The sequence below is a fragment of the Mizuhopecten yessoensis genome, unplaced genomic scaffold (genome assembly GCF_002113885.1).
Source record: "Mizuhopecten yessoensis strain PY_sf001 unplaced genomic scaffold, ASM211388v2 scaffold6505, whole genome shotgun sequence".
Classification (NCBI taxonomy): domain Eukaryota; kingdom Metazoa; phylum Mollusca; class Bivalvia; order Pectinida; family Pectinidae; genus Mizuhopecten; species Mizuhopecten yessoensis.
The window spans coordinates 1,282,253-1,296,026 of NW_018406583.1; the positions used below are offsets into that span (position 1 = coordinate 1,282,253).

Here is a 13,774-nt window from a genome sequence, read left to right on the forward strand (position 1 = left end):
CACACATATGTATGACAAAGACTAATTCAAGTTAAAAATACCACTTACAAAACTGAAAGTCAATTTTGGAATTCCTAAAGAAAATGTAAGGGAGCTGAAATAATTCAATAATGTTCCATTGCATATTCACATGGGTTTTAGTTTCGAGAATTTTTCAAATGCATTAAAATTCACGAAATTGAAACCCTCGTGATTATTTTGAGATCATCAGGTTGTTCTATGCTAGTAGTAACAAGCACTCGGAACTCTTTGCAAGGTATTCTGAAATAGACTTTCAGAAATTGTCATTAGCGATATTAAACCCCCATGAATAGGTTCCCGACAAAAATGCGGAATTTTAACTCCACGAAATCAATTATACAGTCTTTATATATCTGAAGTATAGTTACTATGCAGCTTCCTTAGTCCATGTATTTTGGGCGAGGATATGTCATTTTAAGAAAAAGCACTTCGTATATTGAGAATATAATTCAAAGCCATATTGTTTTCTTCACTTTTTTATTCTCCCAGCATAAATAAAACATGATCACCCACTGTAAATTCTACAGTACATATGATGAATTATAAATACTACTGTGGTACATTCAAATTAGTGAGTACACATAAAAGCACTTACGATAAATGTTTTAATCCCAGGTATTGTGGTCCATTAATCAGTCTTGTCTAGTTACATCAACCAATAACATTTCAAGCACAGTAACCCTAAGGTGTTCAAAGTCTGGTTAGCTTGCCAAGTCATTAACAATTTTTTCAAGATTTGAGATTTTTTTTTTTAAAGTGTGTGTAAGCACATATTCTTTTTGTGGAGGGGGCGGGGGGGCGGAAGGGGTGTGTGTGATAGTTGTAGTTGTTATTTTTAAAACGTTCGTGTTAATAACTTAATATGCGCTGAAGCTAATTCAACTTTGAGCAACTTGGCCCTGCTTTCCATAAAATAATATACAGAAAAATGAGAACATTCTCCACGTGAGGGAAGAAAATTGTCATATGAATGAAATACAGTTCCTGATTAAGAAATTCAATAATAATTTAAGCTAGAGATATTGGTAAACATATGGACTGTATACCAGGAAATTTACCAGATAAGGGTGAATATTTCACGGGGGTGAAAGGTTTCCCAGTATACAGTACCTTTAGAGTTCTGTGCATCTTACACATCAGCTACACTGCAATTCATTCATACGAGCAGTCACATGGCCCTTACAACCACACACGACCATCCTTACAATCAAACATCCTTGGATCACGTATTTCACTTCGTTAAACCTCACACTTCAAATCTGTTACAGCATTTTGGATAATTATTGGGAAGTTAAAACGTTTATGTCATTGAATGCCACTGTGTTAAATACTGGTATTAGACTTTGAGAAAAACTTGGACGAATTCTGGAAAGATCTGGAGTTGAAGTCCTATCATACAGTGCCTTATATTATATACAGGCTTATTTTATGTTTACCACAATGAATTTCAAACTATATTGATGTGGATATAGAGGCAGCAATGCCTGGGTCCACTAATATCCTATTATAACAAATAAAGTATTTACATATACGCATCTGTGTCTTTCTGTTTTTCCAGATGAAATTATGTTTCCATTCCATTGAGATAAGAAATTGAAAACTCATTCATAATAACAGTAAGCTCCTGGAATTGATATATTCCTAGTCAATTAACAAAAACCTTGATCCTTCAGTTCCGTGCACTCAATCATACACACTGCACCTTGTATCACCCTGGTATTGCACATCTCATTTATAGGTCAGACATTTTAAATATCTATCATCATAATACATGTACTGTAACTTGATATGAATAATCACAATCAAATGTTAACCCACACAAAATAACCCAAACATTGTCAAAAAAAAGATTAAAAAAAAAGAAAACACTGAGAATGTGTAGTAATAAAAATGTATATTATAAGATATGATTTTCTCTCACTACCATGAAACATAATATCTTTTGTCAGATTGAGAATTTTTCATATTTCACTAGATTTTTTTTTTTTACTTTTACATTCAAGATTACTATGTACTTGCAATTTAGTCAATAAATTTACTTTTAAATTTTGTTTTGTTTCGAAAATGAGTTTTTGTAACTTTTCATTGAAAAACTTTACATACACTGTTTTCGATTATTATCCTTTTTCTCAAACGGTAGCCCACTTCACTTCTTTATAAATGGCTCATGTCTGAGAAGAATTAAGCCTCTGACATAGAGAGCAAAACTTTCAAATTATCTAAGTATCTATCAAACCTCCTGGACTATCAGAAAATATGGTTTACACACTCTAATAACTAAATCCAAACATGAAGAAAAAGTATTGCTGATATAAAATGAAGCAAAGCTGACCGACTTGGCAATAAAAGGTACAAATCACATGTAAATCACATGCATGTCCAAATAAGGGTATGCCTGATGATCCCCAGACTGTATTGGTGTCTTTAGTAGGGACATGTATCACAGATATAGTTAACACCACTTCTTCTGAGCTCTCTTCAGGACTTGGATGTTGATAGCAGTAAATTAATCTGGAAAAAATATCAAAGCATTAACGTTTAATACAACAAGAATGATATAAAAGTCATAAATATTCATCAAAGCTTTCTTTTCAAATCACAACTGGAACCCTAACTCTCATGTCACAAGGTGAACAACACAGCTGATCAGCCGCCATACATTTACATGTACATTGTATAATAACCTCATCTATTCTGAGCTGGGTCAAGTTATTCCAATCTTACCTGTTCTTGGATATTGACAAGCTAGGCTATACATCTGTCTTACATATTCAGAGTTTGACGAGGCTACACCTGTCTTACATATTCAGAGTTTGACGAGGCTACACCTGTCTGAACTGTTTTCAGAGTTCGACGAGGCTACACCTGTCTGAACTGTGTTCAGAGTTCGACGAGGCTACACCTGTCTTACCTGTTTAGATTTTGAAGAAGCTACACCTGTCTTACCTCTTAAGATCTTGATAAGGCTACACCTGTCTGAACTGTTTTGAGCTTGATGAGACTACACCTGTCTTACCTGTTTATAGCTTGATGAGGCTACACCTGTCTTACCTGTTTAGAGCTTGATGAGGATACACCTGTCTTACCTGTTTAGAGCTTGATGAGGCTACACCTGTTCTTACCTGTTTAGAGCTTGATGAGGATACACCTGTTCTTACCTGTTTAGAGCTTGATGAGGCTACACCTGTCTTACCTGTTTAGAGGTTGATGAGGATACACCTGTTCTTACCTGTTTAGAGCTTGATGAGGATACACCTGTCTTACCTGTTTAGAGCTTGATGAGGATACACCTGTTCTTACCTGTTTAGAGCTTGATGAGGATACACCTGTCTTACCTGATTATAGCTTGATGTGGCTACACCTGTCTTACCTGTTTATAGCTTGATGGGGCTACACCTGTCTTACCTGTTTAGAGCTTAATGAGGATACACCTGTTCTTACCTGTTTAGAGCTTGATGAGGATACACCTGTTCTTACCTGTTTAGAGCTTGATGAGGCTACACCTGTCTTACCTGTTTAGAGCTTGATGAGACTACACCTATCTTACCTGTTTATAGCTTGATGAGACTACACCTGTCTTACCTGTTTATAGCTTGATGAGGCTACACCTGTCTTACCTGTTTATAGCTTGATGAGGCTACACCTGTCTTACCTGTTTAGAGCTTGATGAGGCTACACCTGTCTTACCTGTTTATAGCTTGATGTGGCTACACCTGTCTTACCTGTTTATTGCTTGGTGAGACTACACCTGTCTTACCTGTTCTTACCTCTTTAGAGCTTGATGAGGCTACACCTGTCTTACCTGTTTATAGCTTGATGTGGCTACACCTGTCTTACCTGTTCAGAGCTGGGTAAGGGTACATACATCAACTACTATAGTAAGGTGAAGCCACCTGTGTCTTACCTGTTAACAGCCTGGTAAGGCTACACATGTAAACTACCTGAATAAGGTGAGCCTTAATCTGTCTTTCTTGTAAACAACTGTGTAAAGCTACACTTGTCTTACCTGTTCAGAGCTTGGTAAGGCCACGATCAATCTGTCCTCCTCAGTGTAGTGATCAGCCAGGATCTTGTCCACCTGTTGGTATGTTGACTGAATGTTCACCTACAAAATACACAGGTTTTAACCAAGTTACACAAGTAACACATGAATCTACATTATATCAAAGATTCTAAATCTAATTAGAGCTTTTATTTCTTTATCTTTTTTTTTATTATTTATATTAATTATATTAATGAGTCAATTACTTATATACCAGTTTGTGGATAATTACAGATTTTAAAAATTAAATGTTAATCTAAGTCTCCTCAAGATTTACCTATGTTTGAAGTTTGATGATTGTTGGACTTGTAGTATTGGACGTATGGAGATAAGCACAACATCTAACTGTTGTATGGATTGATGTAAAAAACAAGGAAGAGGCAATTCCTTAAAACTCCAACCACTATATTGTGGAGGCAGAAAAATTGAGTGTTTGACCTTAAGAACTTAATCCACTATCAATTGTGAAAAGGATGACATCAATATAATACTGACTTTCCTCTTATTTCATTGGCTTGAAAAGTTTGACATTTAACATAAATCTGACCTTGACCTACCTTAATTGGCTTGAAGAGAATGACCTCTGTATCTCGATTGGCTAAGTACAGAGACATAGACCGTTGGACCGTGGGAAGGCGCGTCTTGAGATTGCGATAAGTCTCGGCTATGACGTCGTGTAACTTTTCGGGCGTGGCGAAGGGCTGTTGTCCGAGTGTCACACTCCTAGCTGGTTCCTCGGTTTTCATACTGATTACCACGCTAGCCTGAAAATATTATACAATTATGTAGGGCTGTCACAATATATCGGAAAACAGGTATATCATACTATTGTACCACAATATAGAGATGAAATATTGCTGTATCGCAATAGTTTTTCAAAAGCTTGTTTATATCTATCTCATTCTGCTTGGTGTTTTAACTTTGCAAATTACTACAAATTCTAACAGATATGCCAATAAGCATAAAACAGACTTTTAATAGTTCAAATTTTGTAATCAATGGTTGGTTTGACAAAAATCTTAAATCTATGTGATCCATATTATATATGATTAAGTTTGATAACATTCTGACAACAACTTATTATAAAATCGAGCACATTTTTCCTATGACAATATATCGGCATATGTATTGCATTATATTCATTCTGTATTGCAATATATCGTGATACACTTTTGGCATATTGTGACACCCCTACAATTATGTCACCTGTCCTTCTAATTGCGCTCCCTGTGTGCCATTTTTCCTGCCTTATTTATACCTTGACTTCATTTACTTACATACCGCTGGTAAATATACAATGATTTCATATATCTATATCTCATTCATACCAACATTTGAAGTATTATAATGAATGAACAACCTTACATAGCAACAAACTATAAACCAGGTTATTTATTTCTGAAGCAGATTTCGCAAATCTGTTCAAAAATCTTAAGTCCACATTTCAATTTTTCATTTCTTTTTTTATTACCTTGTAATGCTTTTATGTTAGTGCATGGTATTTTTCTGTATGCGATGAAAACTTAACACTCAATTGCTTGCGATTTGAATATCTCACAAATAAAGTGAAAATTAAGTCTTGATGAAAATACCTCATACATGTAAACGGTAATGCTCCTCACAAATGATTAGGTACTTACTCTGGACAGAAACGTCTGTAGTGGTTCTGTAAACAGCCCAGTGACATGATGTATTAAGTACTTACTCGGGACAGAAATGTCTGTAGTGGTTCTGTAAACAGCCCAGTGACATGATGCATTAAGTACTTACTCTGGACAGAAACGTCTGTAGTGGTTCTGTAAACAGCCCAGTGACATGATGTATAAAATCCTCACAGCTCCTCTTCAACTGCTGGTCGACATCACGCTTGGAATCAACGAAGTATTCCGTCACCTGGGGAGTACCCTGCAAGTTTAAAGTTGTGTTAGTTTATAAAAGTCCAAATTATTTCTCAATTTTCTTTTGAATTGTATGATCTTAGAAGACATGTAATATATATATTAACTCATTTACCCCATTTAAACTCTTCCCAGTCAAAGGTTGGAATAATTCATTATTAAATTTCAGGGGTGAATGAGTTTAACAAGTGACACATACTTGGGCCAGGGTTTGTTCCCATTTCACCCTCATGTACTCTTTACTACGACACCATTGATTAGTCAGGAACAGTCCGACACCTAACATTTAGTGCTTTTATAAAACACAAATACACATTAGAATTTATTTTTTCCTGTTTCTTTCCGTATGTTTCCATTTTTTCCCCCCACTAGTTTATTATTTCTACAGAATGACAATACATTCTGACACAGGAAAAGAGAGAAGTGTGCTGCCACCGGGGATCAAATCTGTGATCCCAGACTTCCTAGTCGGGCGCTCTACCACGGATGATCAGCTAAAGGTAACTTCCTTCTAGCAAGTTAGAAGGCAACTGTAATCCTATGTACAATTAAAATCTGCCACACTACTACCTCCTTTTTAAATGTGTTGCCCCTGAACACTTCAAAAAACTAAGTTCTAACTCCCTACGTCACCACAGGAGAGTCACAGACACCATATTTAACAGGAATGAAAGTTGGTGTGCTTCCACCAGGGATCAAACCCTCAATCCTATACTTCCTAGTGGGTCGCTCTACCAATGAGCTTATTAAGGGAAATTTCCTCTAGCACTAGCACAAAGCTAGAAGGCAACCGTAATCTTATGTACAATTAAAATGTGTCGCAATACTATACACGAGAGTGTACAAGGCGTAAGGCAGTGTGTATGATGATGAAGTTGTGACCTTACCTCCAGGATAAACTGCAGTAATGCGTTGGTACTGTTTAAGGCAAACAGTTTGGACTTGCTGTTCACCAGATCATAGGCAGCACCTGTAGCGAAATCAGACATTTAATCTCTATGTCAGAGCGTCTAACAATTTATCACATTACCTATTATCGTAGAATTATCAAGTGACAACAATATGGTTTTATTATAGTTTACGAAATTCTGATTAATATGCTATACCACTGATGCATATAGGTCAACCTCAACATCTGCTATATTTATCCTGCAATTAGCCCAGGAGGCAAACTAATAATTTCTGACTTAGGTTTTATTAAAAGATATGGTCATTTAAGGACGAGCCAGGGCTTGGTGGTGGAGGGAAGACAGCGCACCCGGAGAAAAACCACAGACCTACAGCCAGTATCTGGCGACTGCCCCACGTGCACGTAGGCCTCGAACCCATGACCCAGTGGTGGGCTAGTGGTAGCAGAATGTCAGACGCCTTAACCACTCGGCCACCACAGCCCTTCCAAATTTAGTAGGGGGGGGGGCCTTGTAAGTTGTTACAGGACAATGAATTACTGAGTTAGATATAGAGGGGCTTGTTACCAGACTTCAGTTTACTGAAGGATAAATATGCTAAGTAGGTTTCAATTGTAACCTGATTTGAATATTACTTACCAACTTGAAGGTAATGACAACAGGAATCGTTGCACTGATTCAATGCACCTTTACTAGATGTAATTCTATCAATTCCTTATTTAGATTAACTCATTCACCCCTGAAATTTCATAATGTACTATTCCAACTTTTGATTTGGAAGAGTTCAAATGTGTAGTCAGGGGTGAGTAAGATAACTTAAACACAATTATTGCAATTTCAAAGCCACAGGCCCATCACTGAAGTTGTGAAAAAATGTATAAATTCGTACCCTTTTGTCTTACAGAAGATATTTGGCATGTAGCATTGATATTTGGCATTTGCCCAGCAATTTGAAGGTTTAAATTGAATGTGTTATTTGCTGTTAATAACTGACAAATATCTGAAATAACATTGACCCTGAGGCTGAATTCAATCTTGTTGAAAAACAGAAATACAAAAAAGTATTTGACAGAAAGTCACTCAATATTATTAGTTAACTAATTATTATCACTGTGCAATTCAGAGAAGTATGTGTTGTCCAATGTGAACACATGTTCACATTGTACAATGTTAGAGTAGCCATATATGATACCTGATAGGATACAAGTGTGCTGCTGTAAATCAAATCTAAATACCCAGTTACCAACACAGAACACAGGGGTTGTATTTATGTTAGTCACAATCACAGGACAATTATACAAGTCTATAACTAGAAGTCATACTGGCTAAACGTCCTCACATTAAACCTGTGTCAAGAAAATGCACCTTCAAAATGTCAGAGGGGTGTGTCGGTGTATATCGTATCACAATGTTTTCAATTAAAATTCAGCTGATTTAAAAATTTTGAAAAGCAAATAAATATTTTAAAATTGATAAAAAGAAGAAATATAAGAATTCCACGGGAGTGGATGTGTCGCCTGCTCAGCGCTTTTAGTAAGAAAAGTGTTTTGGCTCGAGTTATCACTTAAACAGATATAACAAAACGCTGAAAGTTGAAACTCGACAGAAAAACCCATGATATATGTTGAACATTATTGCTTCTAGCATTACAGTACAATATTTGAAAGGAACTGATTAAAAAATAAAAAAGTTCTTCCATTTATTACACAATGCCCTTATTAGGCAATAAAGGGGGTATAACTCCACTATAAATGCACTTAAACATCTGAAATGTAAACTTGTCTGAGCTTTATTGGTATGCAATATGTGTATTAAGTTTGAGTTCAATCAACACAGGGGAACTCAAGTTATCGCACGGAAACCTTGTTTCGGAAGACGCAACCGAGGACAAAATAATACCTATATATGCCTTGCAGGTGACACAAAAAACAGCCAATTCATTTTACAAACAGAAACAGACAGGCTAACTAATCAATCATTAGTAATTTAACATACCATTAAGGCTTAATGATACACATACTTTAATGACGGTTTTATTTAATTATCATCCAAGCAAGCGGGCCAAGTTTAACATTTTCACATGGTTTTAAGGAATGTAGAACAGAAACATATATGCATGTCATATTACAATAGTTTCACTCAGAGAGAATATAATCTGAGACAAAAGCATGGCATCATTTGTAGCGTAACCTTCAAAACTTCGGTGGAATCGAGGAACATAAATCGGTTTCAATTTTATAAGGTATTAAAACAAGGAAAGAAAATACTTATATTTTTGAATGACTGTATAGATCATTCGCTGTTTCATTCTACTTTGTGAAAATATGAATAAAAAACAAACTTTAGGTTAAAATAATAATCTGGAATGTAAGACAGTTGGAAAGGACATTTTTCTTTATGTGGATAAAACATACAACTCACAAACAATATAAATACATATATAACAATATTTCTTTCCCCTTATTTCCCCTTATGTAATTCCCCATCCTTGATATCCTGGAATATGTCATAGCAAAATCGAAGGCTCAGTGTGCAGTTTGATCCTTTGATGTAAATCAAAAGAATCTCGCGGTTGCGTAACAGTCAAACTTATTGGCTTTGAAGTCGGGCATGGCTCCTCTGTAATCTTCAAAGGACAAGTATCAGCTTAGCGATTGGTCAGTTCTTTTTTACCTGAGACCAATCAAACAGCTATCTTCGTGCCTTCAATNACCTGAGACCAATCAAACAGCTATCTTCTGCCTTCAATTTTGCTATGACATATTCCAGGGGTGCACAGAGCGAAAGTAAGCGTAACCTCTGGATACTGAGGACAGTCATTCCCATGCTTCAACCAAAGTTGTAGGCGTTTATAGACATGACAACAAAGACCCAGTTCACCATTACATATTCAATCTCATTAAAACGATATCTCCTTCACTTCATCCAGTCAAGGCACTCAAGATCTCATCCTTCTGGTGACCTTTGCATGACCTTTGTGTGTCATTTTGATGACCTTTACGGGCAGCAACACTTGTCTAGGACAAGATCCAAGCACTTTTGTTGCAATTGCCCAGGTTAAAATTTGGGGAAAAAGGTTTCAAGATTTTCTGAGAGTTATAGAGAATGAAATTAAAACAAATCAAATCTAATCCAAAATAAATTCTGAACTTTTTATGATAAATATATATATATCAACAAAAAACTTTGAAATAGTTCTTTAGAGAAAACATGTTTATTGTCTCCAGTATAAATATTCCTACATCAGCACTTTCTCAAGAACTATTGAATAATTTTCGGTACTTTCTCAGGAAACATCTTTTTTCCAATAGATTTTGAAACACTGGAACTCAATTCCAGCACTATTCAAAGCCTGTGCAAGGCATGCAATTGTCCTTTTTTCACAAAGTGCACTCTGACCACGAAATAGGAGATATGATTTTGATGAGATTGCTATGACATACTTTTACTAGAAACAAGGATACTCACAATACAGACAGGACAGAGTAACAAGGGAGATAATACACAGACAAGGGGAGACAACACTTTAGTGGCAGGCAGCACGTAAACCTTGGAACCATTCACAAGTTAATTCACTAACAGTGTTCAACATGTTTACCTTAAAGACCCAATATCACTTAGTTTATAAGGAATATAAATAAAGACAAAAAGATGAATTTTCAATGGATAACAATGTAATCTGTATTAGACTTACAGAATATTCTAGGAAAGACTAAGCTTATTTTGATTGAGAAAGCATTATTGTATGGGTCTGAATTGATGCAAAAATAATGTATTAACAAATGTAAAAAAAAACATGTTTTTAATGTAATTTTCATTTCAACACCGATTTTTTAACTTTACTGAGCCATTATGACGATAAAGTGTTAATAAATATCTGGAATTGTACACAGGAAATACAAGACAGAACTTAGGATTTCTTTTTAGCTACAAATTATTTGCTGAGGATAAGGAAATGGTTCCTTAACTAATCAATAAAAGTCATAATGACAATAAAGAAATTAACTGATAATTTTGTGAAATATCAAAAAATTAATTTGATATATCATGATCATCTTAACTTTTTCACACCTGAGGACACATTTAAACTCTTCCAGTCCAAAGGTTGGAACACTTCATTATGAAATTTCAGGGGTGAATGAATTTATGGGACTTTCTGACAATGACAGCACCGTTCAGACAAATGATAGAACACTGTTTTCAATAACTTGAAAATTTCCCAAGTTTTACATAAAAGAAAACAAAGGCGGAAAATATTTACCCAGAAACTTATGACCAGCTTGTGATAAACTCAGGTCTGCACGGTAAATAAATGATGGCGGCAATATTAATAATTAAAACTTAAAGCTCACAAACATTCTCACTTCAAGCTCGAAAACATTTCCAATGCCTGAATTTTGGCATTAGCTAAACTTTGAACAATCATTGAACATATTAAAAGCATAATATTATAATAAGAAAAGAAAATAAATCCTTATAAAAAGCCGGTGGAATATAAAAACAATTTAGGATTATATAATGAGGAAAACCCTGCTTCCTCAATAACATTGCTATATTTTTAACAATGATTTTAAATTTCATTTCAAATGTTATCAATTCTGAAATGTAAATTTCTGGCTATTGGATATTGGTTTGGATAGAGATGAGAATGTCTTAGAAACAAAAAATAACACAACTTTTAGCAAATTAGAATTGTGCAGGAAATATTTCAAAAAAGTTATTCAGTGTAACAAAAAATTGAAAATTTTGAATACAATATTTTAATTGTGAGAGCCCCTGATGACACTCATTTTAGATGCGTTATGCATTTATTAACTTATTTTGAAGTGAAATAAATCATCACCTTGATAATAATTTCTATATAGGGCCTCCATATTCTCTGATTAGAGGGCCCCAACTAGTCACCACAGCAATATGAATACGCCCATTGATTTATGTATAGTAGTTCTGTTTATGTTGTAAAAGGTAATGACACTTGGCTTAATATGGATTTTACTCATTTAGGGAAAATATTTCACTGTGTATTCACTAAGTTTCCCATCATACACTGTAAGAAACAGTGATTTTGTTGCCAAAAAATACCACTCAGAATACTGTACTGTAGTCCGGTTTTGTTTAAAAGATGTGAGAAAAATCAGGCGATTTACAAAGGAAGCAATTAATAACGTTATTTGATAACAAATAATTTGAAGAAAACAGTTACTATATACTAACAATACATGTTCATCTTGGATTACAATATTTACAGTGGAGCTTGATGCAATATCTCAAATAAAAGATTTCTAACAAAATGTGATTGATGTAACATCATTAGGAGATGGGTATATGTATAAGGCAGGTGACACAGATTGCTGTCTGTTATGTTATTAAATATAGCATACATAATTATTAGGTGACAACCATATTTATTACTTATGGACTTTTAATGAGGTGAAAAGGTGTTTGTATGAACCTGAGAAAAATATATTGACCAAGGCAAAGTAAGCTAGATAGTCAGCTTACAATCAATTCAATTAAATATAGCATAATTATTAGGTGACAAACCATGTTTATAACTTTATGGACTTTTGATGAGGTGAAAGGGGGTGTTTGTATGAACCTGAGAAAAAGATATTAACCAAGACAAAGTAAGCTAGATAGTCAGCTTACAATCATTTTAATTAAATATAGCATACTAATTAGGTGACAAACCATATTTATAACTTTATGGACTTTTGATGAGGTGAAAAGGTGTTTGTATGAACCTGAGAAAAATATATTTACCAAGACAAAGTCAGCTAGATAGTCAGATTACAATCGATTTAATCGCTGATAAAAAACTCTTTGAGACGAATAAAAGTCAAGCCACTTTTACAACGTAGGACATGATACCTGTTGTTTTAACAATGAAGTAACTATTAAAAAAGGCAAAACAAAAACCACCAAATAAATGCATTGTACATTAATATTAACACATATGTTCAACACCTTAGAAATTAAAACCCACTTGAGAAATCAAAATAAATAATATAAGCTGCTACTGATTATTACCTTTGAATTTACTGAAATCCAGGCAGGTTTCCCTGATGGAGAAGTCGGCCTGGAAGGGAGCGATTTGTTCCCGTAAAATCAGAAGATGTTTGATGATGAACAGTTCCCCATCTAAAACATTCTGGAAAGACACATAAACAAAGAAATTCATATAAAGTTTGAAAGTGGGCTCTTCAAGGGATACTTTAAATATGACTCGCTTTTGCAACGTGTATTTTTCACCCTGATGCAACAAATAATTTTAAGCAAGAGATAAACATAAAGATGTTTTTGACAGTGGTTATCATCAAAAACATAAACAGAACTTAATTTTTTTATTTCTAATACAAACTTCATTTATTTTACAACAATTATGAAACAATTTATTTCAACGTATATTAATCACTCTTGTTGGCCCGGATGTTGGTGCGCGCAGGGTCTTATTGCGGGAGGAAACCAGAGTACCGCCTTGGTGAAATGCAGGTGTGCTATCCACTGCACCACCTAACCATCCATTATTTCTTTCCCTTCAAAAACCAGTGGCAACTTTCAGAAGTAGGTCTTTATTTCATTTTTACTTCGCATACAAATAAACAACACTAAATTTGACAAAGACAATTAACATTTTCACCAAGGACCAGCCCAAAATACACAAATTCTATAAAAATATTTTAAGACCCTGTTTAGATGTGGGACACTACAGTGTACATAAATCATAGTTGCCCCAGACACCAAGAGTTAAACTTGTGCCTAAGAACCACTGGGATACATAAACCTGTGCCTACGAACCACTGGGATACATAAACCTGTGCCTACGAACCACTGGGATACATAAACCTGTGCCTACGAACCACTGGGATACATAAACCTGTGCCTACGAACCACTGGGATACATA

At 34.9% G+C, this 13,774-nt stretch overlaps 1 protein-coding gene across 2 annotated transcripts in view; it reads right to left on the reverse strand.

Moving 5' to 3' along the window:
• Positions 1–481: 481 nt before the first annotated feature.
• LOC110452257 (conserved oligomeric Golgi complex subunit 3-like) overlaps positions 482–13,774 on the reverse strand; it is a 37,357-nt gene continuing 24,064 nt past the window's right edge. Inside the window, exons 16-22 of one of the 2 annotated variants that reach the window (XM_021500662.1) lie at positions 12,900–13,020; positions 11,131–11,166; positions 6,849–6,931; positions 5,834–5,968; positions 4,621–4,827; positions 4,028–4,126; positions 482–2,532 (exon numbers count right to left, since the gene is read on the reverse strand). In XM_021500662.1, coding sequence (XP_021356337.1) covers positions 2,500–2,532; positions 4,028–4,126; positions 4,621–4,827; positions 5,834–5,968; positions 6,849–6,931; positions 11,131–11,166; positions 12,900–13,020 — 714 coding nt within the window. In that variant the 3' untranslated portion in view covers positions 482–2,499. The remainder of the gene's footprint in view (positions 2,533–4,027; positions 4,127–4,620; positions 4,828–5,833; positions 5,969–6,848; positions 6,932–11,130; positions 11,167–12,899; positions 13,021–13,774) is intronic. The other variant, XM_021500663.1, reaches the window with a different exon arrangement.